This window comes from Mytilus californianus, unplaced genomic scaffold, assembly GCF_021869535.1.
Source record: "Mytilus californianus isolate M0D057914Y unplaced genomic scaffold, xbMytCali1.0.p SCAF_2, whole genome shotgun sequence".
Lineage (NCBI taxonomy): Eukaryota > Metazoa > Mollusca > Bivalvia > Mytilida > Mytilidae > Mytilus > Mytilus californianus.
Genome location: NW_026262668.1, coordinates 119,719 through 142,071, shown reverse-complemented (window position 1 = coordinate 142,071; position 22,353 = coordinate 119,719). Strand labels below are relative to the sequence as shown.

At 30.3% G+C, this 22,353-nt stretch overlaps 1 protein-coding gene across 28 annotated transcripts in view; it reads right to left on the bottom strand.

The window, feature by feature from the left end:
• Positions 1-22,353, bottom strand: part of LOC127729023 (centrosome-associated protein 350-like) — a 149,361-nt gene that overhangs the window by 29,927 nt on the left and 97,081 nt on the right. For all 28 annotated transcript variants that reach the window (XM_052236595.1, XM_052236597.1, XM_052236598.1 and 25 more), the window contains 6 exons: positions 21,223-21,378; positions 16,904-16,981; positions 11,348-11,661; positions 9,716-9,831; positions 7,180-7,550; positions 2,248-2,370 (listed from right to left, as the gene is read on the bottom strand). In XM_052236595.1, coding sequence (XP_052092555.1) covers positions 2,248-2,370; positions 7,180-7,550; positions 9,716-9,831; positions 11,348-11,661; positions 16,904-16,981; positions 21,223-21,378 — 1,158 coding nt within the window. The remainder of the gene's footprint in view (positions 1-2,247; positions 2,371-7,179; positions 7,551-9,715; positions 9,832-11,347; positions 11,662-16,903; positions 16,982-21,222; positions 21,379-22,353) is intronic.

The following is a 22,353-nucleotide window of genomic DNA, read 5'->3' as shown; positions in this document are numbered from 1 at the left end:
ACTTTAGATTTTAAATCTAAGTCACAAAAAAACTGAATGTGAAATGATGATCTTAAGCACAGAAAAACCATCTCTTCATAACTTGTTTTGTCGTAATAAACAAAGTTGACAAAGGTCCATTTTTAAACAAACTGTCAAATCCTTAAAAAATAACTTTACAAATGCATGTTTAACTACAAAATATGTAAAATATGCAACGCTCATACAAATTAAAAAGATGTCAGATATTCTAATATATTTTATAGATTGGAAAATATACTTTATATGAATTTAAGAATGTTTTATTCAGGAAATTTTTGAAGTTTGTTTTATTTAAGTTCCTATTTTTATTTATCATATAAGTAACAAAAAGTTTGAACTGAAATGCAAATCTTTACATTAAGCAATGTTAAGTATATTTTATTAACTGAATGAATTATATTACAAAAATAAGTTAATAGTATAATAACAAATATTTAAAGTCACACCCAATATTTGTCAATTTAATAGGAAATTTGTGAATGCATCATTAATTCAAAATGGAGTGTTATTTCAAATTTTGAAATTACTTACTATTTCATTTCATAAATTTGTAAATTAAATAAACAAGTCTTTTTATGAATAACTCATATTTGTAATATGACTTTAATTAAGGAAAAAAGTTATACAAATCATGAAGATGAAATTAGAAGTACATGTACTCTATTTTTAAAATGTTTTTTTTAACGACCAAATTAATGCAACTGCATTTGCATAAAGAAAATGAGCTTGGTTTAATAAGAACTAGGGCGTTGGTTTTTGCATTTAAAATGTTTTACATTTTGTCAGGTCAAGGCCATTTATAGATAGCTTTACGGTATTGGTTTTGCTTAATGTTGACGACTGTCCAGTGACATATAGTTGCTTAAACCATTTCGACTCTGGTAGATAGTTGTCTCATTGGCAATCATACCACATTTCCTTATTTTCATAGTGCTGTGTATTGTGTCATTTTAAATATCCCTTATTTCCCTTTCAAATATATAAATATATCTATCATATTTCTTTAATATTAGGACAAAAATAGAAATGCAAATGCACATTAGAGAGACTTTCATATGAAAAGAAATGTCTTTGGTAAGGAATAAAAATGAATGATATATAGTGACTATAGAAATTCATAAATGTTTTACTTATATTCAATAGATTATGGTTTAAAGGCATTTATCCTCTGACCCAAATTCCGCTCATTAAAAAAAACTGTTTCTTAAAAGTCTTCATTCGAAATTGAAGAAAGGTGGGCATCCTTACAATACTTCAAATGAGAAAAAATAGTTCTGAATTGTGGGGTGAAGCCAAACAATGATTTGGTGCCACCTTTACCTACATCATAGATATTTTTGTAACGGTAGTATTGTGGTATTAGTTTTAGCATATGAACAATGATGTGTCAACAATGTTTCAATGAATATAAAGATTTAATTAGAAGTCTCCAATTCGCTCTGTTTATTTATGTCATTTGAAATAAATGGTTTCAATATTTTTGAAGAAAATGTGAAATGTTTGTTCGAAATCAATGTGAGCATTTCAATGGATTGTACATTAAATATTGATAAGGGATGTTTGTAAATTTATTAATTTCACTTAACATATATGAAATTACAGTATTTCTGATATGCATCAGTATGTTTTCAATTTGTGGGGGGAAATTAAAATCAATAAAGGATTTTTTTTACAGAGAGAACATGTAATTTTTTTGTTGCATTGTTTAGGATTAGGCAAATATTATGTCACATAATGTGTGTTAAGCCTTGAAGCAGCATCCTTGTAATGGGCTTTCCTTTATTTCATATAAAGAAGAAAATTTGTATAATCCTAGTATAAGTTGGATAGGATTTCGTAATTTATTCTTCTACTGATCAAAACAGCAGGTGAAGGTTAAATACACAGAGAACTTGCTTGACACTTACTTCGTTACTGACATGATTTATAACAAACCTTTCTAAAATTGTCCGTTTATAAATCAAATTTAAAATTATAAAGAAATTAAGGTTTCAACTCCCTCAGGCAAAGTAGACCTTAGATGGATTTTGCTATTTTTGGTCATATAGCTCTTCAACTGTTTCAGTGCTGATACATGTGTATAGTCATGGCTTTCAAATATTCGGCTTTCAGCGTTCGTGATGAAGGTAAATCCAGAAAAGCGCTTCAGACGCATGAAATTTATAATGTGTTGTTTTCATTTTTTATAAGTTAATCGTAATTATTATTGATGAAACATAACACTACCTGGGAGATTTGAGGTAAAAACTGAGTAATCATTGGCAGCGTCTGTCATTCTGTCATATCTTGATACAAAGTCCTCCTCGTTACCATGTCGGTTGAATGCCCATCTTTGATTTGTGCTGCCATCTACAAATAGAACACAAATGTAAAGTTGACTAGTCCAAGTACCTGTTTTTTTTTCCCATACAGTAAAACCTCTACAAACCCAATCTTTCGTTGACTGGATATTTTGAAATGAAGGATGTACAAGTGATGAATATTCTATGTTTTTTATAAACAACATATTTACAGTATAATGTATGGACAATTTCAGTAAACATAAGACGGACTGATTGTTAACTTGCATGTTAATTCTAGATATTCAAACAATTTCCGTTTCAATTTCCCATTATTTATTCCTTTCTTTAGAAAGAAAATTTACCACGTAACTCAATTTTGCTCTTTATGTGATAAAAATAAAAGCTGAATTAATGCTAAAACATAAGATATCAGTAGATAAGTCAAAGGTCTATCATGTTTATAAGGAGAGAAGAGTGATGCTATAGATGTTATTTTGTATTCAACAGCATGTTTGTGTTTAATTTGTAGAGAATCAATCTCATGTGCAAATAATCTTAAAACTTTCCAAGGTCATTAATCTTTTAAAATATTAGAATAAGTAAATATTTAGGAGAAATGACCCGCCCTTCACCAATATACAGGAAAAACAATGGAGCAATTCAGAAATTTAAATGCAAAACGTTTGTCACAGTCCACTTTTAAATATGAGCAACATCTTATGAAATATGATACCGATCGAGAATTCAGTGAGTAGTTGTAGGCTGAGGATGAGTTTTTAGTATTGGTCAACAGTAACCTTTGATCAAGGTCATGACATTCAAACAGGTAATGAGTAAGGTGTTACTATTATCGATATACCATAATACTGTAAGACAGCAACACATCCAGCTTGATAACAATATTTATCGCTATTTCCTTAAATTCTCTTTTGGTCTTTTTTTTTTTGTGATAGTTTGAGTAGCGCGATATGGGTTTTTTCAATCTCACATTTTTAAGTTTGAAATTTAGTGGTAAATATCGTTATCACCGGTGTTAAGTGGTACAAGCATATTTCCTTGATTAAGATGTGGGGAACGGCTGTCTCTATCATGCACAAGCCCTTCATGAACTTTATGTTTAGGTATCTAAACTTTTCTGCCGACATTTTTCTTTTTGAATATTCAAGAGCTCCTTCATTCAAAATAAATGTACTTTAAAAAAGGTCTAAAATCTCTTTCTCTTACTTGACAAATACTGGTCAACCTACAAATTAACCTGTAAATTTTAAAAGTCAAAGTCAATATTTAAAATTTTAAATCAATAAAAACAAGAAGACTTTATTTTGTTTTTCTGAAACTTTTTTGATTTATCTAGACACTAATACCCCTGAAAGATTGCCTCTTTATTACTCGTCGAAATTTCACATCAGCAGTTTTAGACCTACGGAGGTTCCATCAATATATTACAAACTCACTTACCCCATTGTTTTGTACACGAACAAATAAATACTGTAACGATCTACCACATACATTGGAAAAAATCTATAATTGGTGAAAGGAATTTGTTCTACACTTTACAATAGAAATAAACAAGGTCAAGTTGAACTTCGTCAATAATATAAAACTACCGTAGTAGGTGAAAATGTTAATTACTTATATTGACAAAAAAAAAAAAGGTTCTGTATAGAATTTGAAAAAGTGAAATTTATATGAATGGGACTCCCTTTGTAGTTTTAAGTGGATGAAATTACTTGTTGAGTAATTAAGTTTTTCTACTGAAAATAAAAGATTTTTATTTACTATTTACTTTTACTTTGACACTTTTTATTTAAAATTTCAAAGGTCATTTCACTGTAATAAGATAACTTTAGCTAAATTCTATAAATAACCACTATATTCTTCTACTCATTTGAAATATGAATTAAGATAAGAAGATATTACAGAATTTATGTTAGATCTTTAGCTCTTTAAATCTGTCTACTTTGAAGTAAGAAAATTGAGGCAAGATTTGATGATATTTGGTTACAGTTTTAAGACTGCTAACAAGACTATCAGAACAAGTCCTTCCTTTGTCATCTATGGATGGTTTCAAAAGTACCTTAAATGTTGTGATATCTTATCATGTGAAATACCTATAAAATATTGAACAACCTTCTGGTGGATTTTCTGAAACTCTCAAGTCTAACTTCTGATGCAAATATAACATAAAACTATGCACACCTCCCCCCCCCCCCCCCCCCCACCCCCCAAGGCCCAGTCTAGTAACTGTTTTAACTTATTTCTCTCTGTCAATTTTTTAAAGCAAGAAGTAAAAGGGTCTTCATCTTAAAAACCTTTTCTTGCTTGCAAACTCAATTTTTTTTTTACAGATGCACGGAAAATTTAGATTAAATGGACCTCTCAAAACCTTGTACCAAATATAGTTTGAATAAAATAAACATAAACATAATGTAATCTGACCTTGTGGTCATCTTCTCAGAATAAAAACCATCCAACCAAAAAACAAGTACTAGATTTGGTGTTTCGAGCACAATTTTGTACTTTGAGTAAAGTTTTATGACTCACTGAAAGGCATGGTATTCCCATAAGTCTGACATGTCTGACAAGATATCATGAAAAAACATGCCATCAATTTTGAAAACTCTGCTTACATGGGTACTTTTGATTATGTCTACGGACCATACTCTGTCATAGCAAATTCCAAGTTTTGAATTCTCTAGTTGTTTTCAAATTTAAAAGAAGAAAAAAATAGCTGGTAAAACAAGTTAATGTACAGAACAGAAGGGGCAGGATAAACTGTTAAATATAAGGAAAAAAAAGATGATCAGATTTGAATTTAGACATTTCTAAAAACAGATTCAGACCATTTTTAAAAATTTTTTTTAACTTATTTACGATATACTTTTTTCATTGATATAGCATTATTATAAATCAGTTAAGGTTATTGATAAATCGTTACTGAAATAACCTTGAACTTGAGAAATATCCTGAATAACACAGTTCAATGTTTTTATACAAACAAAAATATTTGATCAGAAACTTAATCTTTTAATCTCAAATTAAAAATACTCTTTTAAAAAACTAATGACTCTTTCCTTTTGTTCATTGAACTAGAAATTGACAATTTTCATTATATGAACTGCCACAAACTACCACTATTTCAACCATTTTCCGTGATAATACTACATTTCTGCATCTAATTAAACTTTTAATCATATCGCAATGGAGTAGCTCCAGGGTCATTTAGATTAATTTCATGATACAATCACTCAATTAATCACTTTAAAAAATGACATATTAAAGCCACTTTCTGCATTACAGGTATTACAAACAGGCAGGTTATGGGAAAAAAATTAACTTTTTAACTTTAGATACAAATATGGACCTTTATTCAAATTTTGCATTAATACAGGTTATCTAGGTTATACTATGTACCAATTTAACTATAATATAATACAAATATAAGGAAATGTGGTATGATTGCCAACAAGACAAATATCCACCAGAGTCCAAATGACAGGGATATCAGCAACTATAGGTCACCCTACAGCCTTCAACAATGAGCACAACCAATAGAAAGCTATAAAAGGCCCTGATATGACAAAGTAATAAATGAAGAATATATATGACATACAGAAACCAATGAAAAATACTGAGTAACAGGCTCTTGACTTGAGACAAAATGTCAATTCATTTTCCAAAAAGAAAATTTTAATGACAAAATCAGCCAAACAGCTGTTTGTCAACAGCCCATCAGTATATCAGACACATTCATCTAGCAATTTGTTTCTGTATACAGACAGGATAAAAAAAAAATTATATGTCCTACGCTCACTCTATCACATTCCATGGTCAGTGACCTATGAAATATAGATCAAAACCCTAATTTCGCATATATCTTAAACAGCTCACACCATAATAAACATCTGTACTAAGTTTCAAGTTGATGTGACTACAACTTCAAGGAACACTATCTTAAACCTAAACTTTAACCTGATACAGGACAGACGTTTATGCAACTTCCGAGCAATGCGTCAATTGTGTTTGTTTCGTAAGTTATGCTGTCTCAATAGGTACAAATCATCTAACATGGATTTAAACATGCGTAGGTACAAGATCCTAGGCCTGGTAGTATTTTAAGAACCATTTACAAGTCTCATGAATTTTTTTTAAACACCCAACTTACCTTGATGACGGTGATAAAACTATAAATTTTATGTCAAACCGAGCAGAAGGACTATATTACGACTTGACGTTATGGGACCACTCCTACATCTAACCAGAGGAAATTATACTAATAATGTGCTTCAAGGAAACTTCAATAAACACATATTAAGGTTTACATTTTAAGCTGTATAATACTAATAAGGGATCAGTTACCTTAAAAAGACACCATTGTGTTAACACTACTGAATGGGAAATTGAACCAATTACTTTTCTCATGCTAATACTTTTATCTGAAATACAGTGAACGTCATCCAATAACAATACTATGGCAATAAAAAATATTGATTGCTTGATTGATTGATTGGTGTTGAACACTACTTTCAGCACTATTATGCTATTTTGTGGCAGTCAGTTTCTATTGGTGGAGGAAGGAGGGGTGCCCAGAGAGAACCACTGACCTTTGGTAGCAAAACTGACAATCCTAGCCAATTAAGATTGGGGTCGAGTGCTCCTGCCCCGTGCGGGATTCAAACTCACAACCTCAGTGTTGACAGGCTAGTGATACAGTAGTTCAACTACTTCGACCACTTGGCAACCGAGGCCCCAATAAATAATAATTTGAAGCGTTAATAATAATAGATATAAATTTAATAATAATGAAAATGGGGCAAAGCCAATAAGTCTCCCGATGAATTTATAAGCCTTTTCAAAGGCAGCTGTAAAAACTTACCATCTTCAATCACCTCCCCTTTCAGCTTTCTAGCCTCATTTTGAATTTTTTCTTGTAAATGTTTTGCTGTTTCCTTAATAGCTTGTAACCTTTGTTCTCTTGTCCTATCACTGCCTTCTGCTGAAGGACGGGGAGGGTTTAAAACAGCCGATCCTCCAATGTACCCAGAATTCCCTGATAATGGTCTATTTTCACTTTCACTTTGTTGATTAGTTACAGCCTGAGAAAATTTATTAAAAACACTGTCTAAATTAAACGTAAATCCACCAACAGTTTTAGAATTGTTATTTTCCATGAGAAATTCATGTTCTTTTTGTAAACTGGCTTTCCATTGGCTTGTTTGACTAGGTTTCGACTTGTCGTCCGTTTGTCTGGAAAACAAATAAAGAAATGTCACTTAGCTTTCTACATTCATATTATGTTATACTATGCTATTTAATAAACACTTTTATGAACTAAAATCACCAACAGTATACATTTGAGATAAATTTTGCAGTCTATTTCAAATCTAAACCATGGAAGAATGCAAACAAAAAGGCCTTTAGAAGTGATCCCTTTTCTTGTCTTAACCTTTGAATATTTATGAATCTTAATGTGTAGGTAAAACATTTCTTATAAACCGAATAAAAATTACCATTTGTACCTTTGAATGTCTTGAATGATATACAATATAACGTACAACTTTTATTTAAAATTTTGAAAAGCATAATAGGCGACGTTCTCCGCACTTTCACTGTATTTGAAAACCGTTATGAAATTCTAAAAAAAAAAGTGATTAAAATGATAAATCTAGCCTTCCCTAGTATTTGATATTTAAGTTTAATGTAAATTATCCATGTATATATATTGGCAAACTGATTTAATAAAGTCAATATGATGTTCAGCTTTTCAAGTTTCCAACAATAGATTTCATTTTTAGAAATTCTGTAAACAAATTTTTCAAAGAGCTTTTATGTTCAAGTATATTGCATAAAACATTTAACACCACCAAGAAAACGAGTTTGAATTTTAATATTTATATTTTATTAAAATATTGAACTAATTGTTTGTGTGATCAAAAGTATATTTATTCAATCATAATGTATAATAGAATTATGTGGCACTTTCTATTTAGTTCAAATTGTTTACATCCAAATAGACAGAGAATAAAACACTGCTGCAAAACATTTCAGTAGGGGGTGGACTATGTGTCACACAGTTTTAATCATTTGGACAAAAAGGAAGATTTTAGTTTTCACGTCTTGAATAAAGGAATGATTTCTTTTATGCAGAATGTTTTCATGCCAATTCATCTATCAAATGCAGATCATAGGGTTTTCAAGTCCACGGTCACATACTTCAATATTTCATTATATTTTTTTCCATTTTAGATGTCAATATATTACAGCTTAAGTAAACTAACCTATATAAATTTTACTCCTATATTATTTGAATATATATTTCATAAAATGACTGGTTTTCAAAATTAAATGTTCAATTACAAAGCAATTAACCTTCTTAATATAGCCCTTAAATTTAATTTATGTTTATTTTTTTAAGAGGATTATCGACAATTAAAAGCCATGAATTGTTAAATTTTGATATGACTAAAATATCAGCCATGCACAATTTTTTTTGAGAGTGACATTAATTGATGAGTTTTTAGATTTATTTTAACATTAAATAAGTCTATTAACAAAAAAATAAGAAGTTGTGGTATGATTGCCAATGAGACAACTATCTACCAGGGTTCAAATGTGGATGTAGTACGCTGTATGATGGAATTAATTATCCACTCAAAATTAATCCTAAATGTTGCAAACAGAAAATCAAAGCATTTTCATGAGCATGTGTTCAAGAGAATTAACTCTGATGGGTAAATCTCCCCCCCCCCCCAAAAAAAAAAGAAAGTAAAATGATGAAAAAGGTTGAATTAACCTTCATTGCAAAATGTTTTGGAAAAATAGTTCTAAGAAAATTTTCTTAAATATTTTTTTTTACAAATTTCAATAGGGAGTATCGTTTTGTTTGCATCCACTTTCATTTTCAAATGAAAATCAGGTACAATCTCCGGCTATGTCCACCCTTCTCAATGAAATCACATATTGTCTCAAATGATAACATGAACAGAACACTCTGTCAAATCACTCCTATGGATATCATATACTGTTTAAGAAATTTTAACTGCAGGATAAATTCTAAACAGTAAAATGACAAAAATACCGAACTCCAAGGCAAATTCGAAACGGAAAGTCCTTTATAAAATGGCAAAATCAAAAGCTCAAACACATCTAACGAATGGAAAACAACTGTCATATTCCTTTGTAGAAAATGGTGGATTAAACCTGGTTTTATAGCTAGCTGAACCTCTCTCTCACTTGTATGACAGTTGCATAGAATTCTTCTATTAAAGGGTATATTTGTCCTTTTTTCATTTTAAAGAAAAGGTACTGAAAATGTATAAATAGCTTATTTTCAGTAATTTCTTGAATACATTCAAATGCAACAGTTCTCTATAAATTTATGTTCACAAAGTAACAATTAGAAATAAGTTTACCCTTTAGGAGTATCTAAGGGAGTTCCTTCATCCATAGAATCACCCGTAAGAGTAGAACTACCATCGCTCATCTCCATCTCATCGTCCGCTGCTAAATTCTCAGAATCACTTGTCATCTAAAATAAATAATAACATAAACCAGTATCAGATATCAGTTGTTAGATTTCCCTTTTCATCAATTCATCTTCCCAGTTTAAAGTACTTTACTCCATACATTTCTCCTGGAGTAAACACAAAACCAATTGTAACTTAATTTCCAATATTCAAAAGTAGGTGATAATCTAAAGATATAATTTTATCTCTACCATAAAAGAAAAAATGCAAAAAACAATGAAATAGTTGCAGATTCCAAGAATTACAGCAAAATTAGTTAACTACATCCAATTAAATGTTACATAAGATTGTTCATTTTGTTTGCTACTTTCAACAAACTTGTCAGTTTCCTTTGTCATATCATGTCAAAATGAAATATTTTCTTACAGGCAAACTTTAGAAAAAAATATTCAAAAACCCTTTTAAGCTGAAATTTAACGTACAATGAGACCTTTAAAGGATTGTCCTACATGGCTATACTTTTTTTTGAAATGCGACACTTACTTCCTGTGTATTAAGATGTTGATATGTGTATTGGTTCAATAAAAAGAATTTTTTCGCTAAACAATTTCAGATGATTATATAATGTTCAAATATTTTAATAACAACTTCTAGCAACAAACAAATAAATTACATAATAATGACACTCAATATTCAGAAAAAAACCAGGCTATAGTAGTCAAGCTTTAACACATCTTATGGCAGTTAATAATTCAGCTTTCAAACTGTCTTATAGAAATATCTACATGTATAGTCACTTTTTAAAGATCATAAGTTATTCTGATTTGGACGATTTTTCAACATTCAAACAAATTTCAGGTTAAAGAGATTCTAACCTAGGATAACATGTTACGGTATTACAAATGGAATGTGCATTATCTAACAAAACCCAATCTAAAATCATTTCAGTCATTTATAGTGCATATGCTAAGGAAGCATTTGAGTTTCATATTCACTATCTCATCAAATTGACACACTGATGTTTTTTCTATCTCCCTAGTAAAAATTTTCCCTTTGAAGTGTAGGCTTTGAATCAAATTTATAAGTGCAGATGGTTTTGAATGAGGAAATAAGGTTAATGCACAGGCCCATAGCCTGGATCTCACTGACGGGGTTATTTTGGGTCATGATGCCCCGACTTTGTTGTCAAACTTCAATCTGAATCTCAACTTGAATATACTGTAAATTCAGAAATTATTGCGAATAATGTGACTGGGTGAGGATAGCATTTATTTAATAAGAAGTCGCATTCTGAAATCTGATACATATATCTGTATGCAGATTTTCTTGAAATCACAATAATTAGTTTCGCATTTTTGTCCATTCTTCAAAAATCGCAATAATAAATGTATGCATTAATATCTGAATTAAAAGTATTTGTCTTGATTAGTATTTTTTTTGTTTCCAAGGAAGGGGTTTTGTTTGAACCCTTTGAAGAACTCTGGCTATGCGTGTGATTCATTAGGACTATTAATACTAGTCACAAATCAACCTAGTTCAAAGCTAATGTATCTTTTAAATCTTATACAATGTGTTTACCATTTGCCGACTCCTCTCATGTTGGAAAGGATGATGTCTTGGCAAGTCAGATAGCGCCATAGGATGTGAAAATGTCTCATTGTTGGATTTATGTTTTATGTCCCTGAATTTTTTAGGATGTGATGCTGTCTGTTTTTGTTTTGTATACAATTCCTCTAATTGTTTCCGTCGAAGTTCGTCTGCTTTCTTTTGGCGTTTTTCTTCTTCTATTTGTTTCTGTATTCGTTCAGCTTTTTTTTTCTGTATGTAATGGCGAATCTCTTCTGCATCATAATGTCGTTGTTTGATCTGGGAATGTTTGTCTATTTCTGCAGCTGTTAAAGAAAAAATAAATACACTGTGATGATTAGAAAATAAATATATCAGCTACGAAAACTAAATCTCCACATTAAAACCATCGACAAATCTACAAATATATACTACAATTTGAAAACTTAAAATTTAAATTATTTCTCATTTAATGTCCTGTGAGATTTTTGATGTTTAACAATAAATGCAACTTGAGTAATGGGACCAAATAGGTCAAACACTTTAACTCCCAAGGGAGCAGTAGAAAAAATTGGATAACCTAATTATGTTAATCCTTTAGTAATATTAATAAACTGCTCCACTGGGCACAGCTTGATACAACTGCAGAGGTCGAACCCTGAACAGTTGGGGCAAGTATGGACACAACATTCAAGCTTGATACAGCTCTGAATTTGGATTGTGATTAAATATTTGACACAGCATAAGTTTCTGACACAGAATGAATGTGGTCTAAGAACTTAAAATTTTTAATTTACCTATTATGGTCCAATATCCAAAATCTAAATACATACACGGTTAGATTCAGCATAACAAAGAACCCCAAAAATTCAATTTTTGTTAAAATCAAACTAAGTTTAATTTTGGACCCTTTGGACCTTAATGTAGACCAATTTGAAAACGGGACCAAAAATTAAGAATCTAAATACACTGTTAAATTCAGCATATCAAAGAACCCCAATATTTCAATTTTTGATGAAATCAAACCATATCATTATTATTTGCTTTTATATATTAATAAAAAATAACCAACTTAAAATGGAAAATTTTAAAGAAAAAAAAAATCCCCAGCTTTCCCTTTGTGATATGGAACCTTGTAGTACAATTTCAGAAAGATCCATACACTTACACACAAGTTATTGTCATGAAACTAGAAAAATGCTGAGAAAGATGCAACAAAAAATATTCCTGGGACGGACGGACAGACAGACTGACGGACGGAGGTAAAACAGTATACCCCCACTTTTTTAAGCGGGGTGATAATTATACAAAATAATATATATTTGTAATTTCTAAAGCCTAAGAAACTCTTTTAACAAAAAAATCTAAAAGACTAAATTTGAATACTGTATAATTCAATACTTTGCAATTATTTTTCCATAAAAGTATTTTGTGAAAATGGCAACAGATCTTCACTTGAATTAAAAGCCATTTCAGATCAAAAATAATATTTCACTGAATTAGGTAGAGTTATACATGTACTTTAAATCCTTCAATCTTTACTGGTCATTCGGTCAAGATTTAGAACCTTTTTATGGACCAAACAATATATTCTTGGACTTGTGCCAATGTCCAAAGAACCATTGAAATGATTGCTACATATATGGGCTTTATTAATTAACTTTTCAATTGTGTTTTTTTTATGAAGTTTCTTTAAGGGTGGTGGCATTGTAACTTGTCCCTTTTGTGACCCTCATTAAGTGTGTAGATAATATATATTGACAGAATTTGTCCCAGTATTGTGTTTTAAATTGATAGTAATCAAAAACTACTACAGTACAAATTTAATTAAATACTGATCAATAAAACCTGTGTTTTAAAAATATTTAAATATTGTTCTGTTTACACACCTACCATACATAGATTAGCTGATTCTAGATAAAAGCTTCATTCCACTTTGAAACAAGCTGCTATTGATTATTGTGGGGAGGAATAATTCTCTAAATAGACTAGCACTCAGTGTCCCCATTTAATGGAGATTTGGTGTAAGACCAACTTTAGGTACTGAGAAAAAAGTCCAATAGGTATTATTTTGGGGGAGCTGAAAATTAGTTTCATAAAAATCATTAAAATAACAGGTTTCCAACAAATATATATGGAATTAACTTATCTGTTCAAAATATCAATTAGTGTAACAATGTTATGCCTCATAATTAAAGGTGACTTTTTTTATATGTAAAATTGAGAATGTGAACAGATTAAGCTATATAAAATAACAATTTTATTTTAAAATTAACAAATTTAAAACTTTTTGATAACCAGAGTTCTTGAAATCTTTTCAATGTACTAGTCCATGGCATAATCTTTCGGACGACTATTTTTCGTAAACTCTGTGATAACTGGGGTAGATTTTTTCAATGATGGAGATTTTATTCCCTTGTTGCAGTAATGACTGCAGTAGAAATTCAATTTAAACTGGCACAAGTTAAACTGATTGATTGTTGTTTGTTTAAAGTTTTGCTGCAAATATTTCATGCATGTTCAGGACAGGAGTGGATTAAAAGGTATTTTAAAAAAAAAAAGTGCAACTCAAAATACAAGCTTCAACACATTATACATTATAAAATGCTCCACTTTCCAATATACCCCCAATTGACATCATTTCTGCTAGTGGGGTTAATATAAGCCTAATGGCCGTAGTCTGAAAATGAATGGATGCAGTTTATGACGAAATTTATCTGACAACAACCAGTGAAGTATGAAATATCGTAATCTTTTCCTTCCCTTTACCTGTTCCGAACTGTCGTTAAAAGTGTCATGAAATCATTTAAAATGGGTTTATCCTTGTAATTAAGGTATATTAATAACATGAAACGATGAAAAAAATATCACTTAAAGGAAGTCAATATACTGATCTGATGAAGCGTTAAGACCTTAATGTAGAACAGGGAAGAACATTGGAAGATGGAATTTAATTATGAAAGCTCATTGAACACATTCAAATGATATATGTAAAAGTCTCTTGGCATTAACATTTGGGTCAATACCTTAATTGCTAACTGTAAAAACAATCTTCACCAAATTTTTAGACAACAAGTACATAAAGGTTAAAACAAATTTTTACTATTTATGAATTTCCATTTCTCAATTTACATATGATGAACTTTTGCATCAATGGGCAACTGTTTGTACACCCATGATAAGGCAATATGGCCTTGAATAAATTTGGCATGATGCCAGTCAACTTTTAAAAATTAATTTGGAACACCTCATGATAGTATGGGATAGTTTCCAAAATCATTATCACAGGGTTGAAGCCAAAAGCTACTGAGCAATTGCCTGTTAAAATTAAATATGTTTTAGATTTTTCATGTTTTCTTTTATGAAAATATAAGAAGAAACCCAGACAGAAGTCTACTTTCACTTGCTTATTTCTTTTTAATAGATCCCAACTTTGTAATAAGATATTTAAATACTGTGCAGATATTTTTATCCACACATAACATTTTAAAATAGCATATGACTATGTCCCAATTATTGCATGTACAAGCTTATAATTCATCAACAATGCAATACCATTTAGAGACTTTGTTTATCCAAAAAGTAAGAACCAATTGTAGCTCAAAATAAAACTAATTGAATGGGGCTTAAAGCTGAGCAGTTTTTTTTTTAAGTTAATTGGTTTGTTTGGAACTGAACACTGAACTCAACGCATGTTTAGAAGAAAGCAGGGGAATACAGGGATATTAATTGTTGAAAATTGCTCTAACTGTGTGCATCTATTTATTAAATCAAAGTAAAATACGGCAATATAATTTGACCAAAGCTCCATGCATTCATCATAAAGTACAATCTTTTAAAGAAACCTTTTTATTCAAACTAAAGAACAATCTATTAAAAAATCTTCTGCAATCATCTGAATGTACGTTAAAGAAAATTGACATTAAAAAAAAGAAGATTATAATCTTATTCATAGAAAACTCTCTGGTGGTAGGGAACAACCAGATCAAATATCATTCATATCTTTCCAAGGCATTAAAGACTTCTGACATGGAAATAACATGCAATTTGGATATGGAATTAAGTTTGTTACCTTGACCCCTCAAGAAAGATTTTTTAATCATACTCATCACCATACCCTCAGGTGGTGGACATGAATGACACTAAATATTATCAATATCATTCAAGGCTTTCAAATACTTTGAAAAACTGACTTTTGAATATTTTGATGTCATATAACATATGTAAAGTAGTATATTTAGTTGAACTAAGATAATGTCATTGACCTTGAAGATAAACATTTTAACCTTGATTGCCACCAGACTCTAATGGCCGGCAACAAATATACCTGGCACAATTAATATTATTCAGCCTAGCAAAACTTTCACCTTCAAACATACCCTATAAACTCAATTCCTTAAATATAGTTGGCAGAAGGGGGGAATGGGTTATAATGTGATTATTTTATAAAATTCTATTTACCAGAGTAAAAGTTAAGGTTTAACTTTAAAATATTTGTATTTGTATTTTGTATTTAAGTTGTATTCTGTCAATTTTAAGTTCTATACTACATAAATCAAAAAGAAATGTAAATGGATATATGATTTAACATCTGAGTCAACATTACGACGTGACCTTTATGAATTAATCAAAAATATTTTTCTATTTACATGGATTACCAATCAATTTTAAATTTATTTAGAGATTTGGAGTTCGTAATTGATTTTTTATTTTTCAACCTAAGTTATGTACTTTGAAAAAGAAGAGAAAATGTAAAATGAAGAAAAATAGCATTGACAACATTCTGAACATTTTCATGCTGATTTCTTCACCAAAGACAGTCCTATATTCCCGAGACTTACAAATGGCTTTATAACATATGTTTACTGCTATTAAAAATAGCTTGATTTCCTCAAATGGTCATCAAATTAAATCAAATTTTCCTAATATATCATTGAACACAACAAGACGCCAAAAGTCGTACCCTAATCTGACATAATTCCAATGTAATCAGTAAGTCTACATTGAAAGGCCAATTTTTCAAATATATCAAATCAACATAAAGTAGATAATTAAAAAACTTCAAAAAAAATGTGGGGATATAAGTAATCCTAAAAACATGCCATTTCAAAGCAAGAGTTTGCTGGAAAGTCAATTTCACTAAATTTAATATCGAATTGAAGTGTAGTCCAAATATTTATTAACATGATATTGTAAAAATTTCACTGGTTTTAGTTCGTAGAGACTCCTCATTATTTTTCACACCTGATCTTGCTCATATCAGTTGTCAGAGTAGAAAAAAAACTCTGTCACTTTGACTCAGGTGTCCGAATTTCATCAAATCCTTTTAATTGCTTCTAATTTTTAATAATTTGCAAAGTTCTACTTTACAGATGATTGTACAATTTGTTGTAGTAAGTTTGAGTGAAAGATGAGAAAGAATTATTCCAAAAATACCATAATATTCACAGCTTACGGTAATAATCTGTATATGTTGGCAGATATAGTTATAGGCTCCACAAATAATACCATTCAACACTTTATGCATTTATCTAATAGCCTTTATTAAAATAACTTTAAAAATAATACCTGAAGGTTTTGGTGCTTTCCGTTTTGTTGCAGACTTTGCTCTCTTTGATGACTCTTCCCTTCTTCTCTCTTCATCATCTAAAAATTTACACAAAAATTCAGAATTTTCATTTTATTACCACATTTCATAAAACCTTCTTTTAACATACATATCAATAATCATTACTGAAATTAAATTGTCAATAGTAAAATGTCCTTTTGTTACGTTTCTCAACCATTAAAATTCTATTCATTCAATTTATTTTACATAAGCGGTTGTACTTTGATGTTTTTTCATTTACATTTTCACGATATTTTGTACATGAAACCACTGATATTTTGTATGAATAAAGGAGTATGATAGTAATATCCTGTTTTAAACATATTAAGTTTGAGAAGTTACATATTCTACTAAATATCAATATAAAAATAAGATGTGGTATGATCGACAATGAGACAACTATTCACCAGAATTCAAATGACATGGTCATTGTACAACCTTCAACAATGAGCATAACCCTTACCATATAGTCAGCTACAAAAACCATTGACATGACAAAATGTGAAACAATTCAAAAGAGAAAACCAACCATTTATGACAAATGAAAAACAAATATAAGAGACAGCAACCCACCTCCTAATTTATGACAAAACAATTAACGAAAAACAGATGACATTCAGCAACCAAGGACAACCACTGAATTACAGGACTTGGGACAGAATGTGGCGGCATTAAACATGATTGTCATCAATGTTCTTTAGGAGAAAATTACGTCAAATAGATTCTGCCAAAATTATAATTGTCAATTTATCACATACTGATTTTGTTATTTAGATTTATTTGATCAAGTGCTTTTATCACATTTGAAATATTCAATTTCACTGGTAATAAATTTTATGGTTTTAAATGAAAATGTCTTCTTGTAAATGTACTTTAATCCAATTATCCTTGAAAAGGAATGAATCAATCTTTACTTCTATGAAAGAACCAAATTTATGGCCAAATTCTTGAAAGAACATATATTTCCAAGAATTAGAATTTAGAGAGAAAAAGACTGAACTTTCCTGAAGGACAAAAAAAGAAATGTCATCTGGTCCTTTTCCAATAATCACTTTACCAAAAGTCAATTTTGAACCAGTCATGCAGAAAAAGAGTCTGCTTATTTTGTCTGCAGCTTGTAATGACTGAAAACCAGAGGTTCAGGGGAGATAATTCTTGATTGGTAAGTGGCATTTGCCAGTTAGAAGGTGTCTGCAAGTTGAATGACTGGTTTTATGTTGCATATTTCCATTGCCTATAAAGTTAGTAAAAGTTTTTTGAGTCTCCTGTTGACCATTCTTATCTTTTCTACCAATCCAAAATCTTTCAGGGCAAATTTTAGGAAAAACTAAAAAAAGAGGGATATATGATTAAAAATCTTAAAAAAAAAACAAGTCTTCTGTTGACCTACTGACCCCATTTTTTATTGATATATGAAACCTTTAAACATTTTGATTATTATCTTTTTTATTAAAGCTGTTCTTCAGAAATAACTTTCAGCCATCACATTTTTAAACATCATAAGTGAACTCATCGCTCAATCAAAAATACAATTTGATGAAATATAAAACTTATAATCTGACTAACCCACATGTAATTCTAGGGGTATATTCCTTCTATATAAGTTTAAGACACAAATTTCCCAAACACTACAGACATATGACTACTTATAGTCAACAAAAAACACCTCATGTTTATCAAAGACTTAAATATGTACTAAAAGATAATATTTGTCATGTTTAAAAACATACGTAAGGGGGAAATATTTTTTTACTGGAATACACGTACCAAATTTTCTTCATCAGAACCATTGAGTTGTTAAATCAACAAAAAGGTTTTATAGTGATATACGTGTGTTTTATAAATCGATATAAACAAAACTTCAACGTGAGGAAAATAAACAGAAGTGTTCCTTCATGTTCCTCCTGTCAGTATTAGAATTGGTAATACTCCAATTGATTTTTGGGAATTTAGCCAATGTCGATAAAGTCCCATATCAAATAAATGTCAATTTTATATTATATAATTAACATTTATCTTTATAAATGACTTTTCAATACAACTATCTGGAAGGTATCATTTAGATTCTGAGTTTTGAATAATTTAATCTACAATTTGGAAAATGCTTCCCCAGAGATCTGAATGTTCGGAGAATTGAAAATTAATGTTTTTTCACGATAAGCGGTTAATTAAATAGAAATAATAAATGCATATACATGAAATATAACTTATTAATAATACATAGAAATATATTAATCATGGTACATAAAGGAGCTATCTCTTAGATTTTTATGATTTCTACATGCAACTAGAACAAGCAGAATTGCATCAGAAATATCAAAACAAATGACAAATATTATTCTTATATTTCCTGACATAAACAATAAACAGCTGTACCATGAGCGCATGATACACCCTTAGCTTTTTCAATAGATATAAAACAATCAGCAAAGTTTCATGAAAACTGTTCAAAGCATTTTTGAGGTATTGTCCGAAAACTGGAAAAATCCCCCTTTTTTAATGAATAAAACCCCAGAACTCAGAAACGTAAATTCTAAAATTTATAAAAATCGAAAGGGAGCTCACGACAAAAGATATTAACAATTCACCAAAGTTTCATGCAAATTGGTTAAAGCGTTTGTGAGTTATTGTCCGACGGACAAAGGTATACCATAATATGTTCTGTAAACGGGCATATTGTAACAAACCTAGGGTTGATAAAACACTGTTTAACTCATTCAGGAGGAGTGGAATAATCTTTTAACTCAACGCCAGTGTGAAGAAACAGATTCGTAATAAACGTAACAATAAAATTTATTTCAGCAGTATTTTTGACTTGTTATTTCAATAACAACAAATACACATTCAGCAATCAACAGACAAAACAATGCACCGGGTGGTCACTATAACTTAAGACTAATTATAACCTGTGGACTTTGAGAAACACACTGGAAAATCACCTAAGTAAGGGTCTCTTTATCAATGGACAATAGAAATGACTTGTAAATCCCGTTCGGTAAAGAATGGCAGTTTAACGCTAAAAGTTTAATTTCGCTAAAAAGATTAATATCTAAATATAGATAAAAGTATTTAAATTATTGTTTGTACCTTTCTCATTTAACTTTGATTATTCGATTTTCTATTTGGATATTTTAAAATGTAGTTGATGGTTGAAAGGATTGATTCAGACTGCCATGTTATTCTGCAGGCTCCTATTTATGTATTTTTGCACTAACGATGACGTAAGAGTAAATGTCAAATCATCCAATCAAAAGCAACATTTCTTACGTCTTTTGGCTAGTAACGTTTAGAAAGACAAACATATTTCGTTATTCATAAATAAAGAAACGTTATTAAGTAGTCCTTACTTTGTCCTTCTTGTCCGAATTATATTTAAAAGCGAATAAAACTAAAAGGACATTTCTATATAATGCTATTTTTAAATGGACAGTAAATTCCTTTCTCAATACGGCGTAGGAACTTAGGTGTAATTTCTAAAACCATACGCATTGGATATAATGCTTAAATGAGATCAATGAAAACCCTATCCTATCATAAATATAGACAATGTTAATGAAAAGGGAGGCACAAACATAATAAATACGCAATTTATCTGCATTGATAAGATGTTAACTTAAACAAATAATGATATGAGATCGCAAAGTGAAAGTACAGAACGGTGTCATGGCGGATGTAAACAAGTTGAATTTCACGACAAGATTAGTCAAGATAAATCACTATTTGACATGATAATCAAAGTATTTCATAGGTAACCATTACATAGATATACATATAAAACTGGCCCTTATCACTTGTAAAGTATAAATGGTTTAAATCATGAGTATGAAAGTCAATGCATTTATCAGTGTTTGTGCACCCCGAGAAGTTGACCACCCGGCAATATTCAAATAAATTTATGTTTAAATACAATTAATAACACATTAAATAATAACAATTATCAGTCCAGAATTGTCACAGTATAAAAATTAAATTTCTGAACAATGCAGGTATAAATGTATATATGTATGTAAATATTGATAGAAAAACTTCCCTCAAAAAACTTGTTCTTCAAAACCCTATCCTGTAAATTTCCATTAACAATTGAAATTGTAATAAATCTTAAGGGAAGAAGCAAATACCATTTTTCAAGTCTTTGGTTTGACTCTGCTGAGGATAGAACCCAATAACCTTCAATACAATAGAGGTAAGAATATACCAATGAGACAACTAAGAGGTTACTTGACTTAGGAAAGAGGTAAGCTAAATGTTTACTCAAGATATCTCATGACAATTCACTCACCCATATTAAGATCACTGAGAACACGTCTTGCTTCAGCCGATAAAACTCTGGCTCTTTCTAACTCCATGTCTGTTGCTGTTTTCCTCTCTTGGGGTTCGGGTTCCTCAGCTCCTCCGTACGCCCCATCAGGCATATGTGATCCTCGGTCAATGTCACCTGTAAAGAGTAGTACACTGTGACAAGTTCTCAATACATTTAACTTGTAATGAAGTCTATACTAGAGCATTCAAAGAGGAAATTTCAAATAATGTTTTTTACCAATAAAAAGGAATGAATCACTGCAAGGGTGGCTGGGGCATAAAAAATATGGCTATATTGGCTTCTGTCAGGCAATAGAATCCATGCAAAGGAGCTGTCTATTTGTATGCAAGTCCAACATAATTATACATTCAGACTGTTTGGAGATGAACAATCCAAGGCATTTTTTGGGAATGTCATATTCTTTGTTCATTTAAGCATCCTACCTCTTCTATGGGGACTATATCTGATTTGTTGTAAGCTTAAATATGAGTCAAATATTCATCTTTCTCATTCACTTTTCAAATACTGAATTGATATACTGTCAACTGTCTGCATCCTGAATATGCATGAAACTTGCCACAGGACATTTAGCAATTGAAAATTAATAAAGATAGTAATCTATAATGCAAACATAGAAAACAGAATAATGAAATTGACGTGCTATGCTTTTTATTTCAGAGATAAAATCATCATAACAATGAGGCAAAATTTGCAACATTTGTGCCGATTTTTTTTTTTGGGGGGGGGGGGGGGGGGGGGGGGGGGGGGGAGATCAATGTTTCGATTGCTTGTTCCATTTGATTTTTGAATACTCAATTCCATACTGAAGGTAAATAAGAGGAAAAACATATTAAACAAGACAATTCTCTCAGACTATGAACTGAAAGTTTTTTCCTGCCACTGGGTAAAAATTTTGGTAGGAAAAAAAGATTTATCGCAGATAACAAATCATGTCAAAATGCCCCACACAAATCCAATTACTAAATGCAAAGTAAGCAATTATTGCAAAATTATTCTTGACATAAATATGTTTTATATATCAAGACATGGTATTTACTGAACAATACTTTATCATACTATATCAGGCTACCAACAATTAATTCTATGCAT